The 27121-nt window shown below is 43.7% G+C and overlaps 2 protein-coding genes across 3 annotated transcripts in view; one reads left to right on the top strand and one right to left on the bottom strand.

Annotated features, from left to right (window-relative positions):
• Positions 1-27121, bottom strand: part of CDH23 (cadherin related 23) — a 375943-nt gene that overhangs the window by 98068 nt on the left and 250754 nt on the right. The window contains exons 26-32 of the mRNA XM_077930519.1: positions 25500-25648; positions 7930-7990; positions 6844-6992; positions 4561-4696; positions 3780-4168; positions 3590-3691; positions 2411-2413 (exon numbers count right to left, since the gene is read on the bottom strand). Of these exons, the coding sequence (XP_077786645.1) occupies positions 2411-2413; positions 3590-3691; positions 3780-4168; positions 4561-4696; positions 6844-6992; positions 7930-7990; positions 25500-25648 (989 nt within the window). The remainder of the gene's footprint in view (positions 1-2410; positions 2414-3589; positions 3692-3779; positions 4169-4560; positions 4697-6843; positions 6993-7929; positions 7991-25499; positions 25649-27121) is intronic.
• On the top strand, positions 13203-19470 carry C6H10orf105 (chromosome 6 C10orf105 homolog). Of its 2 annotated transcripts, none has more exons than XM_077930528.1 (3): positions 13203-13418; positions 13630-13835; positions 18340-19470. In XM_077930528.1, exons 2-3 carry the CDS (start codon positions 13799-13801, stop codon positions 18762-18764), a joined length of 462 nt encoding a protein of 153 aa, XP_077786654.1. In that variant the 5' UTR covers positions 13203-13418; positions 13630-13798; the 3' UTR covers positions 18765-19470. The 2 variants fall into 2 exon arrangements, with proteins under 2 accessions (XP_077786654.1, XP_077786653.1); XM_077930527.1 differs by having other exon boundaries at positions 13203-13484.

Genomic DNA, 27121 nt, shown 5'->3' with positions numbered 1-27121 from the left:
ACTCCTGACGTTGGGAACTCAATAGTGCAGCCAATCCCAGTCAGCTTGCTATAACTACTGGAGTCCTGGTGGGGAACTCTGTTGTGCTGTGAAATCGATCCAGGCTTGCTGTCACTGCCAATCAGCTGATGACACTGACAGCAAGCCTCGTTTGCTAAACAACAATCAGGAGAACTTGAAGGCTTCTGAAAGTTTCTTGGTAGCGATGTCCCCACTTGTCCCTCACCTGATATATAAGATATGACAGGTGGGCATGGTTTGGGGAAAATTGCACCACAGGCCGAAATTGGCCCTTTGCTGGGTTTAAATGGTCCCATGGGGTGGAGTTATCTCACCCCCTAGGCTAAGGTATAATGTCTACCTTAAGAGATGAAAGCCTTAAACTGAAGAACTAGGTCAGTGTTTCCTAAACTTGGGTCTGCAGCTGTTTGTTGGACTACAAGTCCCATCATCCCTAGCTAACAGTACGAGAAGTCAGGGATGATGGGAATTGTAGTCCCAAAACAGCTGGGGACTCAAGTTTGGGAAACACTGAACTAGGTGGTACCTCTAACACAGGAATCCCCAAACTCGGCCCTCCAGAAGTTTTGGGATTACAACTCCCATCACCCCTAGCTAACATGACCAGTGGTCAGGGATGATGGGAATTGTAGTCCCAAAACATCTGGAGGGCCAACTTTGGGGATGCCTGCTCTAACACTTCTGTATGGCTGGAAGAACTAATTCAAGTTTACTCAGAAGCAAATACCTCTCTGTTCAACAGGACTTACTATAAACATCGACTGGGTAGTAGGCTACATGTGCATTCAGGCACTTCTAATATAGCAGGTTCCTCTAATCTTCACAACCACATTGACAGAGGGAAGTGGAAACCTCCCATTTATTATAGAGGCTCTGCACAACACCTCACTGGTGTTGACACATGTGCCCATTTAGCAATACATGGAGCCCAGAAATACATGGAAATTCCAGCTCACAGTTACATTAGTCAACTCACACAGCATCAAAATATTCTCAGAATCACTTTGCTGTGAGAACCTTCGTCAGCAGCTTTTTTTTTTTTTTTTTTTTGTAAAGGGATCAGGTTATTATGGATGTGCCTCAGCTGCAGTCGTGAGTCCAAAATCACCCTGATAGTATTCAAGCTGTGTTTTCTGTCATTAGCTAAAGGAAATGCTGTCATGTCTAAAAATAACTGTGCATGCACACACACAATACACAAAAGGAGGAGAAAAAGAGGAAGATGCTTTTATTTATGAGTCTTTATTTACCTGGTTAACGGCTCCAGCTGCAGGGCCAGGCAGCATAGCCTGCTTCTAGAGGGAGGCTGAAGCCCCCTTTCTGCTTCTTTTAGGGCAGGCTTCCTCAACCTTGGCCCTCCAGATGTTTTGAGACAACAATTCCCGTCATCCCTGACCACTGGTCCTGCTAGCTAGGGGTGATGGGAGTTGTAGGCCAAAAACATCAGGAGGGCCGAGGTTGAGGAAGCCTGTTTTAGGGTGATTTTTTATTCTTGTTGCAAAAAAAAAAAATCAATCAAAAGGAGAGGCAATGCTTCTCCGCTTCAAGAACAAGCAGCTGCTGAAATGAGTGGCCACCTGAACAGCCAAACCTGTCTCCTCTAAGCCACCTTGATTCCTTCCATTGTTGACTCACTTTTGGCCCATTTTTTCCAACACAACATCACAACTTTTCCCAAACCTTTCTTCAGAGATGTGCTTTATTATTTATTATTATTATTATTATTATTATTATTATTATTATTCCTTCACCTATTCCATCGCTGTGTTGTCTCACTTAAGAATTCGGGGGCTGAGTCCCACTTCAAGTAAAACTTGGGGGACTGAGGAGGACTGCAGAACTTCATGTCTGCACGAAGCCCAATTTACTGTTTCTAAATTCCATTATACCCAGAATAGGCTGGGATGGACATGAAAAGATCTGAGAGAAAAATGTCCCTTCCCTCTACTCCCCTTTCATTCTCAATCCTCAATCCTAGGGGGATAGGGTTGCTTAGAAGAGTCATAAATGAGTTTGTGAGGCATTTATGTTCTGACTGGGTGCACATTCTTAGGGGCAGCAAGTCATCTGTTTAGTGGACTCAACAAGGCCTGCCTGGCAAGATAGAACAACCGTCTTCTTTTAAAGAATTTAGAATGCTGGAACTGGAATGTGAAGGTAACTGCATAGCTGAGAACTAGCTGTCTGAAAAATGCTAGGGAATTCTAAAGCTTGCATGCACTTCGGAATCCAATAAATGGCACTCCTCAGCTTGCCAGTTTTGCACCCTATATTTGCACCCCACATGGAAATGTATAGCAACAGGTACTTGCCTGAAAGCCAAAACAAAGAGTCACAGGCAACAACAAACAAAGGAAGGATAAACACAATGGAGGGGAAGCACTCTTACCTTCTGTTGGAGAGAAGCACAAAATAGGATGGAGAAGAAGAAGAAAAACAGTTGTTAGATTTAAATCCTTTTAAACAATGTAGTTTGAATTCAATGCTTTGGGAAAGGTCAGCTGTAGATGCAATTTAACGAGGCACAGGTGCAATGAAAGGAAAACACAGGTGAACCATGTCCAAACTCTGCTATTGTTGCTTTGCCAATATCCCTCAATCATCTAAGATATGTGGCATCCTCAACGATTTTGTTGCCAAGTCTCTCAACCAATTGAACACCAATTGTCTGTCCAGGAATGTCGATATATTCCAACCTACAACCCCCCCCCCCCCGAATTTGGCCCCTAGAAGCTCTTAATTGCCCCAGGGAGGGAAGCTGCAATGAATGTTAACATGAAATGTGGCAAGCCCAAGATCACCAGGTGCAAGAATGTCTTTCACCGTAACTGCTTTTATAATGTTTTTAACTGCATTTGTTTTAAGAGTGTCAGATGCTTTTTTTTTCTTTTTTCTTTTACATTGTGACTCTGAGCTGCTTAGGGACCAAGGGTGGGATATGAAGTTGGTAGGTAGGTAGGCAGGTAGGTAAATAAATAAATAAATAAATAAATAAATAACGGTGGGAATCGGTGCCAGGAAGGAATACTAGCCACAGCAAATGCCTGCATTTTGCTAGAGGTGCTAAATTCATATCTGAAAACTGTTAATTTAAACACCTCAGGTGACAAGACTGTGTTCAGTGACAATATAAAACAATTCAGAAATTTTACACACACACACACACACACACACACACACACACACACACAGAGTTGTACCTCGGAAGTTGAACGCCTTGCGAGTCAAACGTTTTGGCTCCTGAACGCCACAAAGCTGGAAGTGAGTGTTCCAGTTTGTGAATGCTCTTTGGAACCCGAACGTCTGACACAGCTCCTGCAGCTTCTGATTGGCTGCAGGAGCTTCCTGCAGCCAATCGAAGGCAGTGCCTTGGTTTCTGAACGTTTTGGAAGTCAAACGGACTTCCGGAATGGATTCCATTCGACTTCCAAGGTACGACTGTATAAGCTTTCCTGGGGAAACAACAAACTTTTCCTGGGTGGCGGCAGGGACCTAGCCTTGGAAAGAATAGCCAACTCAACACTTTCCTACCCTACAAAGCCAAAGGGTTACAGCAAAAATAGCTCACCACAGTTGAGTCAAGCTTCGGACCACCGTCATCTGCAACAACAGTTAGGGTGTAAAAATCTCCTTTCTCTCGATCTACCTGTCCTTTGACTGTGATCACACCCTGCCAAGGGAAAAACACACACACATGAATACATGAATTCCCAACGCCAGAGTATGATCTTAGGTGACGGAGGTCCACCTATACTCACAGTGATGCCATTTATTTTGAACAAAGACAGAGCCTGAGGATTTGTATTGGGGTCAAACTTGTACGTGATCTGGTTCAGGTTATCAATGGAGCGCGCCTGGACTCGGAGGACTTCAGATCCCAGGGGGATGTTCTCTGTGATCACTGCTTCATACGTGACATTCGAGAACTGCACGGCCTCATCCAGTTCGTTGAGGAGGCTGACATAAACGCTGCAGAAGCCTTGGTTATGGGGAGGTGCTTGGTCCGTGGCCGAAACATTCATCAGATAGCTGGTTTTCGTCTCGTAGTCCAGATAGTCAATGGTGGTAATGAGACCGGTGCTCTCGTCGATTTCAAACTTCCCCTCGGAACCTGAGATGATTTTGTAATTCACAAGGCCTCCGTTTCCTGAGGGGAGAAAGAACACAGTTAAAGGTGCAAGACACATGTAATAAGCCATGATTCAATTGCACAGTGCTCTGGGATGAGAGTTTTAAAATCCAGACAGGCGCTTAAATGCTTACACAGCAACTTATAAGGAAAAAATAACATATGTACTTCAGCGTATCTCAGGATTCCCCTGGATAAATTTGAACCTCCCCATTGCACATGCACGGTCCCATTTTGGCTACAAACTTCTCGCATTCAGCACTTAAGTTCAGCATTACAAGGAGCAATTGTACTCCTCCACCTAGAATAAAGACAACACTGACAAGGAAGAGACCACAAACACAAATCATGGCGAGTCACAATGGCTTGGGGGGGGGGGGAAGGATGACTATTCCATGCAGTTTCTGTACCTGTGTCTCGATCTGTTGCCCGAACAACTGCAACAGATGTCCCGATCCCAGCAGTCTCACGCAGTCCCAGCCGGTTATATTGCCTTTGGGTAAATACTGGCACTTCATCGTTGACATCTTCCACGTACACTATGACCTGGGAAAAGTTAAGGTGCAGTTAATTTATTTGCCTGGAATCTATTCTGGAGAAAAAGCAGTGACACTTGATAAGGAAGAGGAGTCTTGATGTGGACACCACAGCACAGAATTATGGAGTTCTACTGGACTCCATGGCGAAATATATGACCAGTCTCTCATGCCTCTTCGCTACAAACAGAAGCAACCTGTGTAACAAGCAGAGAGCAAGTGCACTGCAGGAAGCTATCAGCAAAGCAAATATCTCCAGGTAATCAACAAAGAATAAAAACAAAGCAAAGCCCAGGCTCCATAAGGGGGAAATTCCTTTCCGCCGCAAATTGCTGTAATATGCCACTGAATATCTTGTCTCTAGCTGCGGCAAGTGCTGTCATCCCAGAGGAAAGGAAAGACAGCCGATATCATAAGAATCTGATCTTGGTGCAGTACAACTGAGGCAAGCTGTGTAGAATTTTCCATTCTTTCAAAATTGTAAATTTTGAATTATTCTTACTTATTTTTTCATAAGCAGGTAGGTACATATAGATTATTTGTAACAAAAAGAAAACAATGAAAAGAATTAAAATAATACAAAAAGAAAGAAAAAGCACAATCGATGGCCCCCTATCAGAGAAATGGTATAATGCTACCATAAATTAATACTTTTTCATTTTTGTTCTCTAATAAATTTTTGCTAGAGGTTCAGGATCAAAAGCTCCATTTATCATCGGGGTTAGTTGGCAGGCACCAAACATTCCATACCTTGCTTGCCAGAACAGTTTGGCTATTACGAGCATCATTTTTATATATATAAAAGTTTGCCAAACCTTAAACAATTTTTCTTACTGACTTTGACTCTGCCTCAGCCATATTTTATACACTCACTTTTCCATAATCGTTAGAAACCAGACCTGATTTAAGCAAGCCTCTTTGCTCAGTTCCTCCCAATTCCCAACTTTTATATTCCATTCCATTTTTCAAGACAGCCGCTAGACCCTCCCTAACATCTATTTCCAGCAGGTGAATTGATGTTTTTGCATATTAACATGGCAGTAGCTAATTAATTAGGAAGAATTTAAAATCCTAAAAAATGGATCAGGGTAATCCTGTGTGTGCTACAGCAAGGTAATTGCTAAAACCATGCTGCATAATTATAAGGGCAGGGGGAGCTGGGATAAAGTTGCCCAACACACTTGTGATTTCTCTCATCCCATTTGTCTGCAGCAAGCCTTTGAGATTATGAACAGAGGTATAACCCTGATAGTGTTCATACTCACAAAATTCCATTCCGAGTGTAGCAGAGTCATAAATGGCTGTCAAAAAGAAGTCTATTTGTCATTAAATGGATTCTAATGAAGTTCCACTGACATTTGGTAAGGTCAAGAACTATTAGAAAATCTATTTCACTTGGATTCCCCACATTTTAGCAGGTTTCTCCTACCACAGTACCCACAACAGAATATACAGGATGCACAGGGAATTTATGAGGGCTTCTGCAACATTTTTAAGTGAAGGTGAGCTGTTGTGAATGTTGAGGATGAGCTCCCCCAACATTTCTCCAAAGCACTATGGAAAAATGGGGTTATCTGGCATCACTGAGATGTCAGTTCCTTGGACAGGTGAGTTAGCTCAGCCCACCAGTCAAAGTTGGCCCATGGTGGGTGGAGGAGATGCAATTTCCCACCCATGGGTTATCTGAATGCACTGTTCTCTTCTAGATCTGGGGAGGTTCATAGGCCTGAGTAAACACAAGTCCACAATAACTCACGAAGTTAAGTCCCAGCCTCAGCCCTCAAGGTTTCTGACTCAAACTGTGGGATATCACTGTGTTATGCATGTGCTGCTTTCAGAAATTCTTTACACATTGACTTTGTTACTTAATTCATTCAGAGCAGCAAAGTTATTAAAGAACAAGTGCTCAAAATGTTATTAACCGTTGGGAAAACAGTTTGCAAAAAATTCATCTCTGCGGAACCTATGCATTTATATGATCAGCATTTGATACTTTTTTAAAAAAATTGCACTCTAAAACACTTTGCAATATCCCACTGATCTTCACCAAACTGTAAACCTGATTTAGCAAAACCCTTATAGCCAGCTCCACTATAACCAACAGAAGATTGTAATTTCCCTGTGCTGCCTTGTGGAAACTTGAAGAGGCATTATTACCCTAACAGAGCTCCTCATGGGTCCTTGTTCACTATTGTAGGCTTCCACTTCAAGGACATGGGAGGAATTGCGTTCTCTGTCCAAGGGCCGTAAGCCTCGCATGACCAGTCCACTGCTGGGATTGATCCGGAAGTTGTTGTAACTGTTTCCTGTGGATGACAAATAAAGACTACAGGAGATGACACTATGTCTTCAATTTGAAGACTTAATCCCCATTACAGGAGTGTTTCAGAACAGGGAGAGAGGTGGATTTATTAACACCAATAGGATTATGAATTTATAAAGAAGCCAGTATAGCAACGCTACATATAGACTCTTACACTAAATTAAATGATTGTGCACATCCTCCTACCCTTTCAAACAGGCCTCTTCCCAAAGTTGCGTTTCTTTTTCTTTTGAAGTTCCTGCAAGGCTTTGTTGCATACATGTTAATGTACCATGCAAGTTTGTCCCTTAGGTCACACATGCCACTTCTAACCTTGCTTGTTCATATTGTAGCCAGTTCTTTATCTTTACCAGCTGCTTACTTTTTGTTTCCCTCCAACTCCCTTTTTCTATCCCTCTCGCCCCCAAACCCCAAATCCATTCCAAAGTTCTTTCTCCTTCAGCTTCCAGCCAGGCCTTCTATTGGCTAGGGCGAAGTTCTAGCTTCAGGGCATTAAATTTCTCTTTTGAAGTCATACTTCATGTATCACGATCACATCCTTACAGATTTACTTGGAAGCAAGTCCCATTATCAGCTGAACTTACTTTCAAATAGGTATGTTTAGGATCATGACTGTGGAGTATTAGATGCTAAGACAAGCTGATGCAACATAAGCCATTTCCTGCAATATAGTTAATCTTGAGGGTTATGAAGAATGAATTGTCAAGTTTTAATGGTACCGGGAAGTCAGATATATTAGAAGTATAATTCCCTAGGATGTACGTTTCCCAATAATTAAGTTTAAAGCCCAGAAAATGTGGAGCAGAACGCATAAGGTTGCTGATGTTACGGAAAGGATGAAAACGATCAATAAGGTTGTCCTAGTTATTTTATAAATATTTTTTATCATTAAAAAAACGCTATCCATTTTCTTTGCTTACCTTTGATAATCCTGTACCACACCCGGCCATTCACACCTTCATCTGCATCTGTGGCTTTCACCTTTGAACAAGCAAACAAACAAATGAAACAAGCAATAAGGGGCTACATTAATACACAAAGCAAGATCATGGTTTGCTTTACCACAGTTTGTTTAACAAATCACGTGTCATCTCAAAAACAAGAATATAAGCCATGGCTCACTTCTTCAAAGCTTGGTTTGTTTCCCAGCTCCTCTAACCTTGTGGCTTTCTGCTTGAGCAAACAAACATGGCTGAGACACAATACCAGGCCATGATTGGCAAGCCAACGATTAACCATGGCTTCACACTGAAGTTTGTTGGCAGGAAACAAACCTTGGTTCGTCTACTGGACTACTTTCATAACCTCAAACAAATCATGGTTAGGCTAAACATATCACAGGTTACCATTATTTGATAAACCAGGCCATTGTGTCAAAGTCCAACTATTCAACATACTTATTTTTAGAAAATATATAACAGTGTTTCTACTCCCTGTCCAATAACAGCCCATCCAATTTCAGAAGAATACTGAAATCAAGCTTCTAAAGGTAAGCACCAGAACTGCGAATTCTCCTTGGAAATACAATAGCACTCACTGCAGCCGTTTGACAAGTAGTGAAATATGCTAGTGTTAGTTGGTGCCATTTAATGATCAAGCTCTCTCTTAGATTAACCGAAGCTTCAAAAAAGTCTTCAAAAGTCGTTCACCAGGGTGGATTAAATGCCTGAGACCAGATTTGAGATGGCTCCAGATAATCAGCCTCAGTCAAAAGTGCTTGGAGTAGCACTGCAACCACCTGCAGTGGTTTTATATCCGAGTATTCAGCACCTTGAGAGATACAGAACATCTGTACAGGGTAAAATCCCAGCTCAACCTTGAAGCTTGCTGGGTTTATTTTAATTTTATTTAATAAAATGCACATACACTTGATTGTGAAAAACTTCAAAGCAGTTTACAAAACCATGAGTGGTGTTTCTTAAACTATAGTCTATGGGCTAATGGGTGGGTTCAGTGGGTATTCTGCTGGTCTCTAGACCCATTTAAAGCAAGAGGAAAGCTTTCTCCAGAACACAGGATTCAAATGTGGGTGCTTCCAAACAGTGAACATTTTTGGGTGAGATTCAATCCCGTACCAGCAAATTCAGTTTGCGCAATGTGTTGGGAGGCCTTGAGGAATACACCCACCCCCCCAAAAAAAAAATACAGGACTTTTTGAGATAAGGAAAGCGACAAGAAAACACACTGGGAAATATGGGACACTTGGCTTTGATGCAGCAGCATCTAACCTCCCAGCAAACAGATCAGAATGAATGCTTATTAAACAGCTAATGCCATCTAATTTCCCTACAAACAAATCAGGATGGTCAATGAGCACGTCAGCTGGAAGCACTCTTAAGTTTCTTCCAGCACTCATTGCAGAGTGAGGGGGGAAATATGCATGAGTGAAACAGGGCTGCCTGCCATGAAAACCTGCACTGCTGTGCTGAGTTCTTCTATTCCTCTCTACAATATGTAATACAATTTACCTCATGTCCTGATGTCCCCACAATATGCATTTCCTCATTTCACGTTAGAGCTAATTGTGTGGAATGGGGAAAAATGCACAACATGGCAACAGCAGGAACAGAGTAAGTTGTGTCTATGTTACCAAAGAGGAGAACAAGAATTCAACATGGGGCGTTTTGGGCAGTTGTTCAATTTTATTTTATTACAATATGCAGCTCTGCCCTGAATATGGCAGGTGAGGGGAAAGGGATGTGTTGCTAGGTAACAAACAAGGAGGTTCCACTGAGAGTCTTCATGGACAAATATCTGAGGGCGGTTTTGGATGCTGTTGAGGAAGTGCTAGCTAAATACAGTCACTTCTGTAATCAACTGCCAATGCTTCATGAAATGTTCAAAGGGGAACTTATTCAGGCTACAGATGTGAACCCCCCCCCCCCCGGTTAAAATTCCACTCTGAATATTAGCAAGTGCTGCCAGTTGAACAGAGATGAGACTGTTTTATCTCCCTAGCACTGTCTGAAGCCGCTATCAGTGGTATAGAGCACACACAAACCCAGCAATGTTAGGCCTTTTCTTTACCCTGATCATTTAGTGATTCAGTTGCACAGGCATATATAAGGAGCCAAGTTTGAATCCAAAGGTCCTTCAAGCAAGCTTATAGGTGGTGGATGTAATGTAAGAAAACGCAGCGGTGTCCAAAGAAGAAGAAACTCACAACAGTGGGAATACATAATCCAACAAAGTTGAAGGATTGCTGAGTTCTAAAGCAAGTTATTATCTGTCTTAATATTCCCTCTGAAGCTGCTGCTTTGATGGAAGTTACTACAGCCAGCAATCACTGTCAGAAACTGGCTCAGGACTTGAGATACTGCATAGTTCAAATAATTCCATGGTGTGTGTATATAATGGAATATCATTTGATACTAAAGGAAACAGAACTCAATGGTACCCTCTGGCGTTCTTATTGCTTATCGCAAGAGTCTTCTTCCTTCAAAGCATCACTGGTGACACTGGAGTCATTTATATGAGTCCAAAGAATAATGCACTTGCTGTAGGCAGCCTCTGTTACAAGCATATCACATATATTTCTTAAAAAGCTAGGGAAAAATAAGAACACTATTTCTTAACACGGCAGAGGATTTTTTAAAGGAATGCCAAGAGTGTCTTCTAAAAGGGTGAAGTACATTTGTGCCCTCTGCTGGATTTTTTTTTATTACTTTAGAAAGTTTGGGTTTTTGGTGGGGAGACTGTGTGTGTGTGTGTGTGTGTGTGTATGTATGTGTGTGTGTAGGTTGAAATTCCAGCATATCAAACGAGGGAAATCTGAAATTCTAAGCCCTAACAACTGGATCAATGTAAGTGACCGCCCACCCCCCAAATTTAAACAATACTGACCAGCCCTGAATGAATATCTCTATGCAGTCACCAGCAATCCTGAACATCAGAATCACAGATATGGCCAGCAGAAATCCCAGTGATTGCAAAGGCTATAATGGTGGTACCTTGTTAAAGACTTTGCATTTGTCTATTTTAGATCTATGCCAAAAACTTCTCAATACTGCATTCATCAAGGTCCATTAGGTTTTATTTCCCTCATCTACCACAGGCTGAAGCTGACAAGGTGCAATTTTTCCTCACCGTCATGTGCTGAAAGGTGCAAAGTGGTCCCAAATACCGTAGCAGCAATTCAAACCACATTTCCCACAACTCAGTTATAGGCCTATGGTAACTCCATGGTGGCATTGTAAGGGCTGTACACATTTTACTTTTTGAACTTCAGTACAAAAATGCATCCAATTTTAAATAGCAAAATGCACAAGAGATACTATATACAATTAAATGGTCAACTTTCAGGATAATAAACAATTAAATAGTAATTAACAATTACAACCCTGTTTTCATGTTTATTGTTGACTGTTTGATTTAAGATGAACTGAAATAAATATTTCTAGCAGGCTTTACAATCCTAGCCTCCATGGGGCTGTCCCTGAATAGGTTTGGCCCAACTCATAGCCGCGGACAAGCCTTAGACCTGGTGTTCACCTCTACAGACATAGACAATCTGACACTAAGTAAACATGAAACAAAAGAAGTGCCATGGTCAGATCACTTCCTGGTGCAACTGGGCTCTGTGACCCTTCCCCTCTGCAGGGAGCTGGGACCAATTCGGATGGTCCATCCCCACCACTTAATGGATCCAAATGGTTTCCAAAGAGTGGTGAGGGATGTTTTATCCCATGTTGATGGCCTTTCAGTTAATTCCTTGGTGGCCTGCTAGAATGTGGAGTTAACCAGGGCTATTGACTGTCTGGCTCCAAAGCGCCTTCTCCAACTGCATGGAGCCCAGACGGCCCAGTGGTTTTCCCTGGAGCTGAGGGCGATGAGATGGCTAGAGTGCTGGTAGAGGAAAACTCATTCTGAATGACCAAACACAGGTTAGAGCTCAATGTCAAGCCTACCAAGTGGTGACAGCGATGGCAAAGAGGTTATCTCCCGCCTGGGCTACTGCAATGTGCTCTACGTGGGGCTACCTTTGAAGGTGACCCGGAAACTACAACTAATCCAGAACGCGGCAGCTAGTCTGGTGACTGGGAGTGGCCGCCAGGACCACATAACACCTGTCCTAAAGGATCTTCATTTGCTCTTAGTGCGTTTCTGAGCACAATTCAAAGTGCTGGTGCTGACCTTTAAAGCCCTAAATGGCCTTCGCCCATTATACCTGAAGGAGCATCTCCACCCCCATCATTCAGGAGGCACAGGAGGTCCACTGCCAAGGGTTTTCTGCTGGCACCTCACTGCAAGAAGGTTACAGGGAGCCAGGCAGAGGGCCTTCTCAGTAGTGGCACCTGCCCTGTGGAACGCCCTCACATCAGATGTCAAGGAAATAAACAACTACCTGACTTTTAGAAGACATCTGAAAGCAGCCCTGTTTAGGGAAGTTTTTAATGTTTAATGTTTTAGAATGTTCTAATATATGCTGTGAGCTGTCCAGAGTGACTGGAGAAACCCAGCCAGATGGGTGGGGTATTATTAATAATAATAGTAATAATAATAGTTATAGTCTGGAGACAGTGTGCTACAATGCTTGTGCTAATGCACTCTGAAAGCCCAGGCAGGTACAATAATGGTGGTATACAGCTCTTTCTTATGCTGACATGGTGACCCTGTCTAGCATATGTCATGCAAGACATGCTCAAAAGTCTTGCAATTCACCATGCTCCAGTGTGGTACCAGTCTAGCTCTTGTTTGTAGCCTGCCTTCTCTTGCTACCAAAGTACCCTAGCCACTATAGACAGCACCAGGAATCCTTACCATCCATTCATGGCTCAGCAGCTCATGATTGCTTACTCTGCAAATTGAGATCAGGATGTGAAAAACTGGGAGCATGTACAGAGCCACTGATACCTTCTGCACCTTCCCTAGCCTGTGCGTCTGTTTCCACCAACCTTGTGAAATATCAGGAAGGAGATCCAAGTTTGCTTTCTGTCTGCCCACTAACTTTCTCTTACTTAGTCCTCAAACATCTGTTTCCAAATGTTTCCATTTCCCCCTATGTGCCTGACTCTGCACCTATTTCTCCAGAGATTTCTCTCCCTGCTGCCCCCCTCCCCCTTTCCTCCCAGATTATTTGTGCAGGGCCAGGACCAGACCATTTAAAAAGAAAACAGAAAGGAGGTAACTCTAGAAACAGAGGGGATACTACATTAAAGATAAGATATTTAAGACAAAAGATGCGGGCAAAGTAATAAACAGGAGTGGGGAGAAAGTTGAAGAGCTGAAGACGGGCAAGAACTGCATGCCAGAGTCCCTCCTCCTCTCTCTCTCTCTCCCCCACCCTCCCCCCAATTGTTGGTCCCAGATCAACAGAGGAGTAACTTGAAGGCTGGCATTCAATGAATAGAAGCCAGTGGCCAGACTGTACCATTCCAACTTCCAGCAGGGGATGGAACAGCTGCTAGAGGTAAAGTATCACAGTTCATGACAGCTTCCTATCTCAAAAGTTGTTGCTTCCATGTTCATCAAGAAAGTAAGTGTTTGATGCTCAAAGGCCTGCTCCTCTGCATAGTCACTAGCTGCCTAGTGTTTGCTGCTACATCTAAGTTCCTTTGTTTCTGTTCCCTCCATCCCCCTATCCTCTGCCTGCCCTATGTTCCCTTCACCCCTCCCCCAAGTTGTCAGGGGCTGGAAGACAACAGAGGCTACACAAGAGCCCAGGGGATGAAGAACAGAAGAAGAAATCCCCCTTAAAAGCTGGAGGAGGGCAGGAAGCAAAAAAAAAAAGAAGGTAAAATTGTCTTAGAAATATAGCCAGGGCCCAAAAGTTTTCCTGCAGCTAGGGTGATGCAGTTTCCCTCCAGGAATATCTTCCAAGAAAAAGGTTGGTGCATTAAAAGAGAAGCCACTCCATTTGTCTGTTCCACCTTTGCTATTTTGACCTCAGAGAATTCTTTCTGAAGAAGTGTGAGTGAGACTGAGGCTTCCACTCAGGGGAATGATGTGAAATTTGTCTGGGATGAATAGCAGGGTAAATCAGCGAGCGCTGCTCAAGTGAGGACCGCTTCACAAATTACTTTGGGAAGGAACAGACACGTGTAAGTGTCTTAAAATGCATGTCGCATGAAACAAGGGAAAGCACAGACTGTGCAAGACCTCCTGACATGCTTCAAAGAAGTTTGCTGTACATTACCACCACTTCTGATATATATAACTTGTAAGCAAGTGGCCAGAAAATGGCTGGAGCATGTTTTGTGATGTCACGTGTGAATTTGAAATGCATCTCATCGAGCTAAAACAAGCCTTTGTGTCTCCATTTACTTTTACTTGACATGGGTATTGAAAGTGTATGGTGGATTATATATATATATATATAGAGAGAGAGAGAGAGCTTCCCTTCTCTTTTCATCCTCTCAGGGGAAAGTCAATTGCTTGTCTTAAATCTGATCATTATTATTCTGCAGAAAAAAAAGCACTGAGAGGGGATGGTGGAGTATAGAAGATTTGTTATTTGCATTCTTTCTGTCAATAGGCAAACTCACAAAATATGTTGGGGCTCTTCTATGTGCATCGGTTACCAAATACCTTGAAATTCGTGGGTCCAATTCAGTTTATGCAGCAAGTGAGCTTGCTGAAAATAAATGCCACCAGAGACAGCAAGCGAGAGTTCTGGTGGGAATAAACGCATACAGAAAACAGATCGCCTAGGAGGGGAAAACTTTTCCAGGGGCGGAAGGAGACTCAGTGTTGAAGTGACATTTAAGTAAGATAAATGGTCTTAAGAAGTGATCTGCAAGTGCCATGAACAAGCAGAATGACAGCTTGATACAGCATCACAGGGGAACTGAATGAGAATAGAGCACATTGAACCTCAAGACTGGCAATTTGCCATATTTCTTTGTCTTACTAAATAAGGCACTGTTGAATGTAAGTATTCCAGAAGATGATTCCATTATAGAATATTACAGGATTATTGATTGAATTTTTTTTTTTAAAAAAATACAGGTGTGTGTGTGTGCGGTGCTTTTATACACTAGTAAAATTGGGTTTGCAGACAGTAGGGTTGGGGAGAGAAAGCCCTGTGAACATGTTTCGAAAGTTGCAACTGTAAAAGGTTTTAAAGTTGTTGGTGTATAAAGCAACTTTAGCATATGGCTGCCGCTTCCAGCTGTACAGCCTTTCAAAACCGCACTGCCAATATCCACCAGTATCACAAGCAAATATTATCCAATAATCAAGGAACAAGTATGCAGCCCTTCTCACCCTCAGATTTAAATAGTATCCCCCCCCCCATGAGACAAGTATCTGTTTTGCAGACGAAAGAACTGTCTAACATGGATCATCCAGCGGAACTCTAGACTATTATTTCTTAGATTGTTATTGCTACAATCATACCTCGGGTTAAATATGCTTCAGGTTGAGTGTTTTCAGGTTACGCTCTGCGGCGACCCAGAAGTAACGGAACGCATTACTTCAGGGGTTCGCCGCTTGCGCATGTGCAGATGCTCAAAATGACATCACGCGCATGCCATGCGCAGAAGTGGCGAAACGTGACCCACGCATGCGCAGATGTGCAGAAGCATGTTACATTCTACTCAGGATGCAAACGGAGCTCTGGAACGGATCCCGTTCGCATCCAGAGGTACCACTGTAATTGTATATCAGGGTTGTGAAAACATCACTGGTAAAAGGGGAAGAAACTGGTCTCAGAGGATTCACCTGTTTAAAGCTGCAGAGGCTGTTCCACTTAAAGGATCCAGGGGTGTGGGGAGAGTGGGCTTGGAAGAAGCATGGACCAATCCCCCCCAAATCTACCAATAAATACTGGATGCCAATAAATACTAGAAACAAGATTTGGTGATTACCTTGCATTGACAAGTCCCGTCCCCGTCCCCTCCCAGAACTTGTCAATGCTTGCTGAAAGCCAAATCCTATTCATAAAATCAGCTAGCCAAAAGTTAAGGATCTGCCATGTGCACATGCTCAGGTACCTGTGCAAATTGCTGTTCTGTCAGGAACAATAAAAGCCGCTGCTTATCTCACAAAGAATTAAAAGACAGCGTCCATTTGGATATATTAACATATATCAACGTATGCAAGTTTAGAAGTACAGTGGTACCTCGGGTTACATATGCTTCAGGTTACATACACTTCAGGTTACAGACTCCACTAACCCAGAAATAGTACCTCGGGTTAAGAACTTTGCTTCAGGATGAGAACAGAAATCGTGCTCCGGCAGTGCGGCAGCAGCAGGAGGCCCCATTAGCTAAAGTGGTGCTTCAGGTTAAAAACAGTTTCAGGTTAAAAACAGACCTCTGGAATGAATTAAGTACTTAACCCGAGGTACTACTGTATCTGTTTTATATCTTCATGGTTGATCTAAAGGAAGTTGATTGTGTACGGCAACACTTGAAACGATCCTCAAAGGACTTGGTGACTTATTCCGCAGCTTGTAGGGCCATAAAAAAGTACGGTTAAGCTCCCTGACCATTTTTATATTGCTGTTTCTATTTTTGTGTGCGTGTTTTGCCACAAACTTCCAAATTCACTCCAGTTTTACTGTGGATACAAGTTCAGTGACATTTTAAAATCAGCCCAGATGTTGTTGTTTTTTAAAGAAAGAATTCTGGAACAGGGTAACAGGTCATAGGATCATACAAATGTAGAGTTGGAAGGGACCCTGAAGATCCTCTAGTCCAACCCCCTGCAATGCAGGACTTTCCAAATGGCTGGGGTGGTCCACAGGGTAAGCAAGCACTAATTGGTTACAGCCACCCTGTGGAGGTGTGATAACAGGGAATAAAGTCCCATCAGCAGTCTATGCTGTGCCCATAAGTGCAGAGTAGACATTTAGTTCTCCAGAGCCAATCAGAGGCCAAACCACATGTGCAAGATCAGGAACTGGATCTCCCAACTTTTTGTTTTTATTTGAATATAGCTATGGAGTGAGAGATTCCCTGGATCTCTCTTACCAGCAAGAGCCTGATTACTACAAAGCAGCAAAGTCATCTGTATGTTTTTACTTATCTCTCTCTCCCTCCCCCATTTCTCCAAATAAATATGCCCTGCATGTTTGAACCCTTTGTCCAAAACAAGCAAATGTTTGGTGGGCAGGGTGAGTGTCAGAGGGAATGTTAATTTGGGCATAATGGAGCAGGGCGCACATGCTAATGGTAAGATCTTAGGAAACGTCTTCAGCAAATTGTTTCCAAAGGCTAGCCTTATGGTTTGTTTTGTTTTGTTTTCTGTGCTCTGTAAAGTCCAATGCCATGTACTTATTTTGCTCAGTCCTCCCAGTGCCTCCTCCCTCTGTGTAGGCAAAAAATTAATCACACTAGGCCTGACATTTAGGAAAGCCCTCTCTGTAATCTTGACCACAGCAGGGATAGTACCAGACAATTAAATATCCATTCCAAAGCCCATATTTCTGTGAGGGGGCACTGCAGTGTTCTAGGACCAACTCTTATTTACTCCTTATTTTCCCCTGCTGCTTTGGCATTGTGAGCAGTCAGTAGAATTATGCTGTAGCTCCCGTTTGCTGAACTGAGTCTGGAAACAGTCAGACAGGAAGACGTACCGGTGGTTGCAAGGTAGGGATGGACCTCTTTGGGGAAATTATTATGATTAAATTTCATTGTTTGTTAATGGTCTAAGAAGTGCAATGAAATAGAAGGCAAGGCTGGAGTGAGGTGGGGGCAAATGGTACCTTTTACTCTGCACAGAGAGGTATGCGGAGAATTAAAAAATGTAATGCTTTCACTCCACTGCTGAAATGTGCATATGGGGGAAGAAAGACCTCTCCATCTCAATGCTGGGAACCACAGTGCTGATATTGTGAAATAATGCTTCAGGGTCTGACAGGCCACTTCCTGCAGCTTGGTGGGCTGGATCTGGGCTAGCCATCCCAGCTATAGGATATATACCAGGGGTGAAGAAGCTTTTGCAGAACAAGGCTAAATTCCCTTGCATAATTCCCTTCCAGCAGCCACGTTCTGGTGGTGGATGGGGCCAGAGGCAAAAGCACAGGGATTATGACTCTTACACCCTTTGCACGTCAAGCTATATTTCAACCACGCAACACACAAACCTTCCCCCATCTGGGCAAGCAGAAGGCATTGTGACAGTTCAAGGACACTTTCCAGCTAGGCAAAAGCACTTGAGGAATCTGCAGATCCATCTCTACTAGAGGAAGGACTGGTGGATTCTAAGCAAAGTTCTGCCAGTGGAAGCGTGGGACCACTGAACTGAGTCCGTTTATTTATAATTAGGGTTTGGGGGTTTTGTTGTTATCCTTGACGGTTTTACACACACAAGGCAGCTGATTCTTCTCTCACAATTTGCCAGTGATTCCAGTTCTCTGACTCCACTCTTGTTGCTGTGTCTTGTAGGAAAGATGAGCACAACGCCTGCTGCCAATGAGACCTCTCCAACCGCCAGGGTACTTGCATTTCTCAATGCCACTGCTGAGCTGGTCCCTCTAAGCCCTGAGCCGACTGGGGAGAAGCCCGACTCCTTGCCTATCATCATCGGTCTCATCTGCATCTTCCTCCTCCTGGCTACCTGCCTCGTCTTTATCACTCTGTGCAAGCCAGCAGCTCTAGATCAATCTTTCTATGGGCCGCACGAATGTATGCCGTACCACCCTGAGAATGCCAGTGAGCCGCAGCTCAGGCTATGGAAACGTCTGGGGTCACTAAGGCATTCCATACGCAGCGTCAAGCGCAGCCGGCCCATTGCCCAAGTCCACGAAACTTGTTCGATAAAAGCACCTGTAACCCAGGACTGGAACATCATGGAGACAACTGAATTGTGACTCATCCATTACCTTCCGTGATTCAGCTGCATCCCGCACATTGTTAACTGACCTCAGATATAGTCTAAGCTCTTTCGGAGAATCACGGAGCAACAAGGATGGGAGAATTGGAGAAGCACAGTGGCCATTACATACCTAACTATGGAAAAGGGATAGAAGCAAACACTTGCAGTGCCTGCTTGATATATGTTTAAAATATATTGTAAAGTTGAAGAAACTTTTTTAAAGGAGATGATGCACTCCAAATCGTCCTGGTTCCATTTGTGTCTATGGTCATTTCCTCCCCTAAACTCTTTAATTCCACGACAGCAGAAAGGTTTGCCAAAGACAAGAGAAGGACTCACAGCTCACTTGCCAGATGAATGAAAGTGGATATGGTTCTCTTGAGATGTGCCAGCAATGACTCATTGGCAACGTTCACTTTGATTCCTGAGCTTTAGCCAAAACTAGCTGGATGAAGCTGAGGGCTACTCAATCGTATCTGAAGGCCTTCATGAACAAGCACATTGCATCATCACACATTTAAGTTAGCCACAGGATGATGCTGTGGTAAGTTGCTTTTTTAGGAGCAGCACAATATTCTATTGGGATTTTCACTTTTTCCAAAAACCTGGGAGTTAAATTGCAAGACGAGGCACAGCCACCTAAGAGCTAGAGATTTTAAGGATTTACAAAACTGCAGGTGAACTTCTGCTCTTTATCACTTTTTTAAAAAAGATCTATAGAAATTGGACAGTAGGGGAGTACACAGCACAGAAAAAAGAAGAAGCCTAAATTATAATGGCAAAAGGTTCTGTGACAGCAGAACAGTAATAAATAAACATGATGAATGCCACAGGTAACATCCATAGGAGAAGCTGGTGCATCCACACCGCATACAACATTAACAAATGCAACAATTTCAGGCAGGGGAAGGAGTATAATAGTTATCAGGGTGCAGATTGTTGTACTTTCAGTGCTTGGGTGGTACAATGGCCTCACAAAAGTATTACCATTCACGGGAAGGGCCACAGTTCAGTGGCAGAACACACAGTTTGGCACTCAAAGAGTCCCAGGTTCAGTCCCTGGTATCTCCAGTCAGGGCTGGGGAAGACCACCATTTAAGTGCTGCCACCGGACATTGGAAATAATATTGAGCTAAATGGGCCAGTGGTTTGACTTGGGATAAGGCGACTTCCACTAAAGAGGATGCCCAATGAAACAGGAAACAAGTATACATTTGGATGGAAGTGCCTGAAGGGAAAGACTGCAGGGAAGGAGCCTTGGTGGGAGGAGGATTTAGCCCCCTCTTGGCTCTACACATTGGCCTCACCACCCCATTTCCTATATATGACTAGGGAAGACTGCAGTTTAAACAAATGGGTCTGCCACCAATCAAGTGTAATCTGACGGTTTCTGAGTGGTTGATGGTGTGCTAAGCTAGGAGGCAAGCAAGCAAATGTTTGATCGTCACCATTTCACCATGCAGCAGAGCAGGAAGTTTCATTCACAGGACGGTGCATGGACGTGTATGCAAGAAAACTCTGACAACTGCTTCTTTTAGGGAGAACGGCAGCTTCAGGAGGGGTTGGTTTGGAGAAAGGAAGGTGGGGTGCTTGCCATTTCAGTGGCCCGCCATTTTTAACCCGCAGTCACTGCAACTCTTTCCCCATCTGCTCTTCTTTCATAGAGTTCAGCAACTAAACCCGCACATGCAAATCAGCAGGTGAAGTTGGGGAGTGGGTGGGTTAAGGGGAAATGGCAATATAATATGAAAGCTTTTGAAAACCTTGGATTTTTTTATTTTTTTTAAGTGGCAGTTTCTTACAGCAATCTTTCTTAGGCTCTTTGAGGTAGGAAATGAAAAAAGAAAAAAGAACGGAAAGATCACAACATGTTTAATGAAAACCACTTAGAGATTTTGACAGTTAATTAAATAAACACATAAATGTTTTAAATGTGGGAAGCTAGTTTTTTTTAAAGGTCTGTTTTGCTGGTATCTTGGCTATCTATATGGTAATACTGGGAAATGATTTGCTAACTGCCTATTAGTTGTACCTCTTATTGAAATAGATGGAACATGTGGAACAGGCGAAAGAAAGTTAGGGAGAATAGCTTTGGCAAACCATGCAAGTTATTTATTTTGAAATAGTGCAATCCAGGCACAGTTCAATTTGCCCAAGATCCATTAACACCAGTCTCACAACTGGACGATGAAGCACTTAAAAGTTACTTAACTTTCAGTGGACCCAAGTGCCATATCTGAATTATAACCATTGTTTTGTAACTTGAAGGGCTAATAAAAGAAAAGCTCCACCTGCATAATAGATTGTGAAACATCCTGCATGGGGCACTAACCATATAGACATCATAAAAGTGTGATGACATTTATTGGAAGCTGAAACTTTACAACTGAGTGGATCTACTGGAGTAAATGGGAATAAAAGGTGTACATTTCAAGGGGGTCTTTTGTGTGTGTGTGTGTGGGGGGGGAGAGACGCTTTGTAATGGATTATTTAGTTCATATAGCTTCCTCTCAGATTGGAGCCTTATATCTGAAAGGCCCTCCAATACAATTCTGTAATGTTTGAGTGTATACAGCAATGTATGCTTTCAGTCGACCTACTTTCTAAAGCAGGTGTGTGTTAAATGATATGACTGCACTTTCCCCATTTTTGTTCTCGGTTTAATGACTGTAGATATACAACACTCTGCCACAGACACTCATGTAATAATAATAATAATAATAATAATAATAATAATAATAATAATAAAAAATTACACTAGCACCTGCTGGGGTTGGGGATTACTTCAATAAATAAGCAGTAAAGGCCACCCGAACATATTTGTGAATGTGTTTGTAGAGACTCTAGAGGAGCTTGTGCACTTCTGAAATTCAAAGCAGCTTGTGAATTGAGAAGTAGCTGCACAGTGCAACGAAGCCCATTTGTAGTGAATGATGAACGCTGCTTTAAATTAATATCTGGAATTCCATAGGGTTGCATCTATTGGTTGCACGAGAAAAAGCCTCTCCGAGGGGATTGATGCACTCTGTCCTTGCTGCACCATAGAATTGTAGTGTCGGAAGGGACCCCAAGGGTCCTGCAGTCCAACCCTTAGGGAATCCCCTGAAAATGGGCAAAGGAACATTGCACCCGAGGGAGCTCCATTTCATGCAAAGTTCCTCCACCCGATGTGAGACAGTTCCTCCCTTGTGCTGAAGTTCTGCGTTGACAGAGCCCACACTGTTCAGGAGCCTCCTTCCTCAGTCCTCTGGCAAAGCTTTTTTGGAAGCTGAGGAGCAGGAAAGGAAGGGGAACAATTCTACCACTGAATACAACTCATGGTGCTCTACATACATTATAGTCGGTGCACTTTGTAATCAACCCAGTAAGTGAGATCACTATTATTAGCCCCATGTTGGGCTGAGGCTCCAAGGGAGTAGCTTGTTCAAATGCAGTTGTGTGTGTGTGTGTTTTTAAAGGGGAAGGATTTTCTGGCTGGCAGCTAAGCCACTAAGAACCAAGTGACACATGATACCCTAATTCGGTGACTGACTCTCCTGACATCGCTTTATTGGCCAAGGGAGCTGGCAGCATGACTAAGCCACTTCTGGTGAACAAGAGCAGTGCACAGAAGCGCTGTTTACCTTCCTGCCGGAGCGGTACCTATTTATCTACTTGCACTTTGAAGTGCTTTCAAACTGCTAGGTTGGCAGGAGCCGGGACTGAGCAACGGGCGCTCACCCCGCCGTGGGGATTCGAACCGGCGACCTTCCGATCGGCAAGCCCTAGGCTCTGTGGTTTAGACCACAGCGCCACCCACGTTCCTAAGATACTATTAGGAGGAACTAATAGTGAAACCATGGTGGCTGCGTATTTCCCCCTTCATGGCTAATCGCAGCTCTGAATGTGTGTGTGTGTGTGTGTGTGTGTGTGTGTGTGTGAGAGAGAGAGAGAGAGAGAGGGCTGGAGAATCAGTGTAAATGAGAAAGCATTAGCCTCCCCTCCTCCTGGTTCCCAATCCAAATCAAGGGTGTGGGGGTGGGAATGGATGGGTGCAAAGCTGAAATAAAAAGAAATACCACGGGAGATCCAATCATAGATGTCTGCACAAGTTGCAAAGTTTGGTGGCACTAAGTTACACTAACTCCGTCCGAGCTATTAATATTGAGCACACAGCATATTTAAGAGGCTGGATATCAACTACTAGCAGATCAGATTTAGGCACCTAAATGCAGCACTCTCCTCTTCCTAAACACTTTAGGACATGACATTTTTGCATCTGAACCACAGGAAAAATTCCCAGTTCAGAACATGAGTAGTTCATGGTGCCAATCACTTTAAGAAGATTTATGATATAAGCTGGCAAAACACAAACTTTAAATGAAGGCAGAGCACACCTCCCTTGACTCACTCAGTTGTAAAATTGATTTTAAACTAAAAATAATAAAAAAATTGTCGGTTTCCCGAATTTGATTTGTGACAGCATTTATGTTCACTTTAATGCGTTTGACTTTCCTTTCGTTTTGGTCAGAAAAGCAATCTCTCCAATTTATTAAAATGAGTTTCACAGGAGATCCCTCATAGGCACCCAATTCCTTTCCCTCGCAGACATTCCCGTAGTACGTTTTATTTGAAACAGCATCTTATTGTGGTCTCTTCAGTAGGACTTGGCTACTCTGTTCAATTTTGTTTCTTATTGCTTTGCTCCCGATCACAGTTTCTCATGTTAATATCAAGAGACAATCAGAAATGTGACTGCATAAACAAAAGCAAATCTTGAAGCATTTATGTCATTCCCATACAAAATCATATTTTGATGCGTTGACATATTTTAATTTTAAAACCATCAAAAGGGCCTAATCAACATTATGAAACAGCCGCCTTGCAAGTTTTATTTGGTGGTGGAGGAAGAGAACTTTGAAGTTATCAGGAACTCATCTGCAATCTACACAGGTTTGATACCAGGGGCTGGTCCTGCCAGGAAACAAGAGCATCTCCTATAGGGCCCATAGGAGTTTGCTTTTGGGTGTTACAACACAGCTGCCTCCTCTAGTACAAGTGTAGGGTGGTGGTGGTGGAGAGCAGCAAGTGATGTGGTGGAAGGAAGGCCTGAGCCACAAAGGGGAAGGCTGCTGGTTCAAATTCTGGCAAGGCACAATCTCAACCTAATCCCTAATACAGAGATGTGGTGAGATCACTGCCTTGTCGTGGCGAAGGGGCTTCAACAACTCAGAGAAGCTATGAGCTATGCCGCGCAGGGCCACCCAAGATAGACAGGTCATAGTGGAGAGTTTTGACTAAACGTGATCCACCTGGAGCAGGAACCGGCAAGCCACTCCAGTATCCTTGCCAAGAAAACTCCATGGACAAAGACAACAGGCATATAAAAGTTATGAACTGCGGGAGGCAGTGGAAGACAGGAGTGCCTGGCATGCTCTGGTCCATGGGGTCATGAAGAGTCAGAAACAACCAAACGACTAAACAACAACAAAAAACCTCGTGTATATGTGTGTGTGTGGGCTCACTCACTCACTCACTCACTCACTCACTCACTCACTCTCTCTCCATTTTGGTGTGTATTATTCTTCATATTCCATAAGGCCACCATAGCAATTTCTTCACCTATGATACTTTCAGATTTAGCGGTTAGGTTATTTACAGGGCTTTTTTTCCTTTTCAGCTGGAGCTCACCAGAGCTCAGCTCCAGCATCTCTCAGGTGAACACCATTGCCATTCTAAGAGAACAAGGGAGAAGTTCTGGCACCTCTTTTTCTAGAAAAATAGCACTGGGTATTTGGAGGCAATCCCCTCCTGTCCCCAGTCAACTGAAGTCTCGAAAACATTACCCCAGACTTCTTATATAACATAGCTGACCTCCCGCTGTGCAAAATTTCCATGTGATTTGGAACAAAAGCTTGCAACCTCACTATACCTCTTGGCAGGCTAGAGTGGGGAATTCAAGGAACAAGAAGCCAACTCAGAGCATGCTGGAAATACCCCTCTGTGTTTGCTAGAGAAAATAAAAATGTTTGGTTTTGAAGAAAATCTGGGAATGCAGTCGTTCATTTACCAGCTCTACTGCCATTCATCCCATGAAGGGCTAGCTTCAAAGAGGGAAACAAAAGCAGCAAAATGAGACTCCAAATTCTTCTATCCCAATTTATTATTTAAAGCTGTTTTGTACACTAGCAAAGCATACCTATTTCATCAAGAAAGGCCCTGTGCCTCACTGAAAGTAGCTCTGTTTAGGAGCCCTCTTCTGTTTAAACCATTCGCTGGGTCAGTGCAGCAGCTCCAGCGATGTGTTCCATCATCACATTAAGAAGAAATCATTCTGTGGTTACCATGTTGTAGCACAGTTACTTCCGATGCCCAGCTAATGAATTGTGTCTCCTTGAGCCTGACTCCCCCCACCCTCTCGCTCCCCCTCTTTATACTTGAAATGGTGTTATTAAATCTGCTACTCAAAGTCTCTTGATCTTTTTGATGCTGCTCACTTGTTTATGAATTGCCCTGCTTCCTGTTCTTAGACTTTCCAACAACAGAGGAAGTGACTGCTAAATTCAGTAAAGCACATAAAGTAGTAAAACCCTGGTACATGGGATATGGCCTAACCTTAGTATCACGTTACTGCGACACCAGGTAACAGCTAGGATGAAGAGAGAGAGAGAGAGACCAGGCAGGTTTATTGCTTCTCTTCTTCCATTGCCCCCACCGGATCTTACCGAGAACAAACAGTTTAGTTACATGCCTGTACGATGCTGCTGTAGTCAGGGATGTCTTCAGGAACAGTGGCTTCGTAGCTGCTTTGAAGGAAGATGGGCCGGTTGTCATTCACATCCAGCACAGTGACATATACAGTAGCTGTCCCAGTCCTCCGTTTGCCTGTTGGACCGTTATCTGTGAGAAAAAAGTGGTCCATCTTAATCTCCCAACGTTTAGGAAAAAGGCAGGTCTACTGACTGAGCGTTGACTGAATGCAAACAAATCCAGAAGCAAGCAAGGGCAAGCAACCCAGGTACTTCCTCCATTTCCTTGGTGGACAGGAGGAGTCCCCCCAACCCCAGGCGACCCCCAAGAGGAATAATGACTCAAGACAACGTGCTATGGGATTAAAATTGGTCACGACTTTATTAAGTTTCAGATGTAGGGAGACCTTGGCTCAGGCATTGGGCGTTTATCCTTCCCAGTCCCCAGCCAGGGATCTGGGAGACTTCAGGGTTACCCAGAATGTGTGGGGATTGGGGTGGCTCTGGAGAACATATGTTCAAGCAGAGAGCCCGCCCCCTGTTTTGCCGCCGTTGGAGGGGAGAGCAATGACAACCTCTCGGCGTATGGCCAATGCCTCCCCTCAAGACCCCTTTAACGGGGAACCCTGGTATCACCGCTGCAAGGGGGGCATGGGTCACCGCTTCATGCCCCCCCCATTTAGGAAGCTAGACTAAAGGATTCCACCCAAGGCCTGAAACCGCCAAAGTTGTGACGTTTTGCTACGGGAAAGGCAAACCTGCCAATGCAGGAAAATGCCTTTCCGGCCCTTCATCAGTGACCTGGACATAGCAGCGCCTGTGTACCTGTGGAGAAGAGGTTAACCTGCAAAAGAAGACTTAACTGAGGGAGGGGAGGGTGGGAGAAGCTCTGGAGCCAACTGCTGCTTTGCAGGTAAGATTCACCTTCTGTTGTGTGTGCAGGACGGTCCCTCCCCTTACCTGGCCAATCCCCTGGCAACGCCTCCCCAGGCAGGATTGGGTGATTGGCTGAGTAGGGGGAGACCTCCAGGTATCCAGCCTGGGGAGGATGAAGCCAGTCCGAACTACCAGGAGTCACACTGGGATCCCGGGGGGGGGGGGGCTGTGTGTGACACGCAAAAGGGGCCCCAATTGATGTGGGGAGCGGTCATTGTCAAATCATTCCAGGCATTCCATATGAGTCCAAATTTCTGGGGGGCACCTTAAACTCTATCAGTTCCAGGTAAGAAGGTAAGAGGAGCTCCCCCTGTATCAGGCCAAAGGCCCACCTAGTCCAACACCCTGGTCTCACTGTGGTCAGCCAAAACATTTATAGGAAGCCCACAAGCAGGACGTAAGTACAACAGTACCTGCCCCACTTGTGATTCTCAGCAACCAGTATGGAGATGCACAGCCATTTTTCAGAGGTATACCAGAGCCATGGCTAGCTTTATCCTCATGAATTTATCTAACTCCCTATTAAAGCCATTTAAATTGGTGGCCATTATTACATTGCCTGGTAGCAATTTGCAGCTGTGTGAAGAAGTACACACCCTTTCATTTGCCCTAATTTTTCTGACATTCTCTTTAAACCCTTTCTCTCTCCCCAACATAATTTTATATACCTCTATCATGTCCTGCTCCC

The sequence above is a fragment of the Podarcis muralis genome, chromosome 6 (assembly GCF_964188315.1).
Source record: "Podarcis muralis chromosome 6, rPodMur119.hap1.1, whole genome shotgun sequence".
Classification (NCBI taxonomy): Eukaryota; Metazoa; Chordata; class Lepidosauria; order Squamata; family Lacertidae; genus Podarcis; species Podarcis muralis.
The sequence above is the reverse complement of the archived record's forward strand: the minus strand, read 5'-3'. Positions and strand labels throughout refer to the sequence as shown.

Coding starts and splice junctions, on each gene's coding strand:
- C6H10orf105 (XM_077930528.1), top strand. CDS start 13,799: ATGCAGTTTCCCTCCAGGAATATCTTCCAAGAAAAAG. Junction 13,836..18,339: donor GAATATCTTCCAAGAAAAAG/GTTGGTGCATTA, acceptor TGTGTCTTGTAG/GAAAGATGAGCACAACGCCT.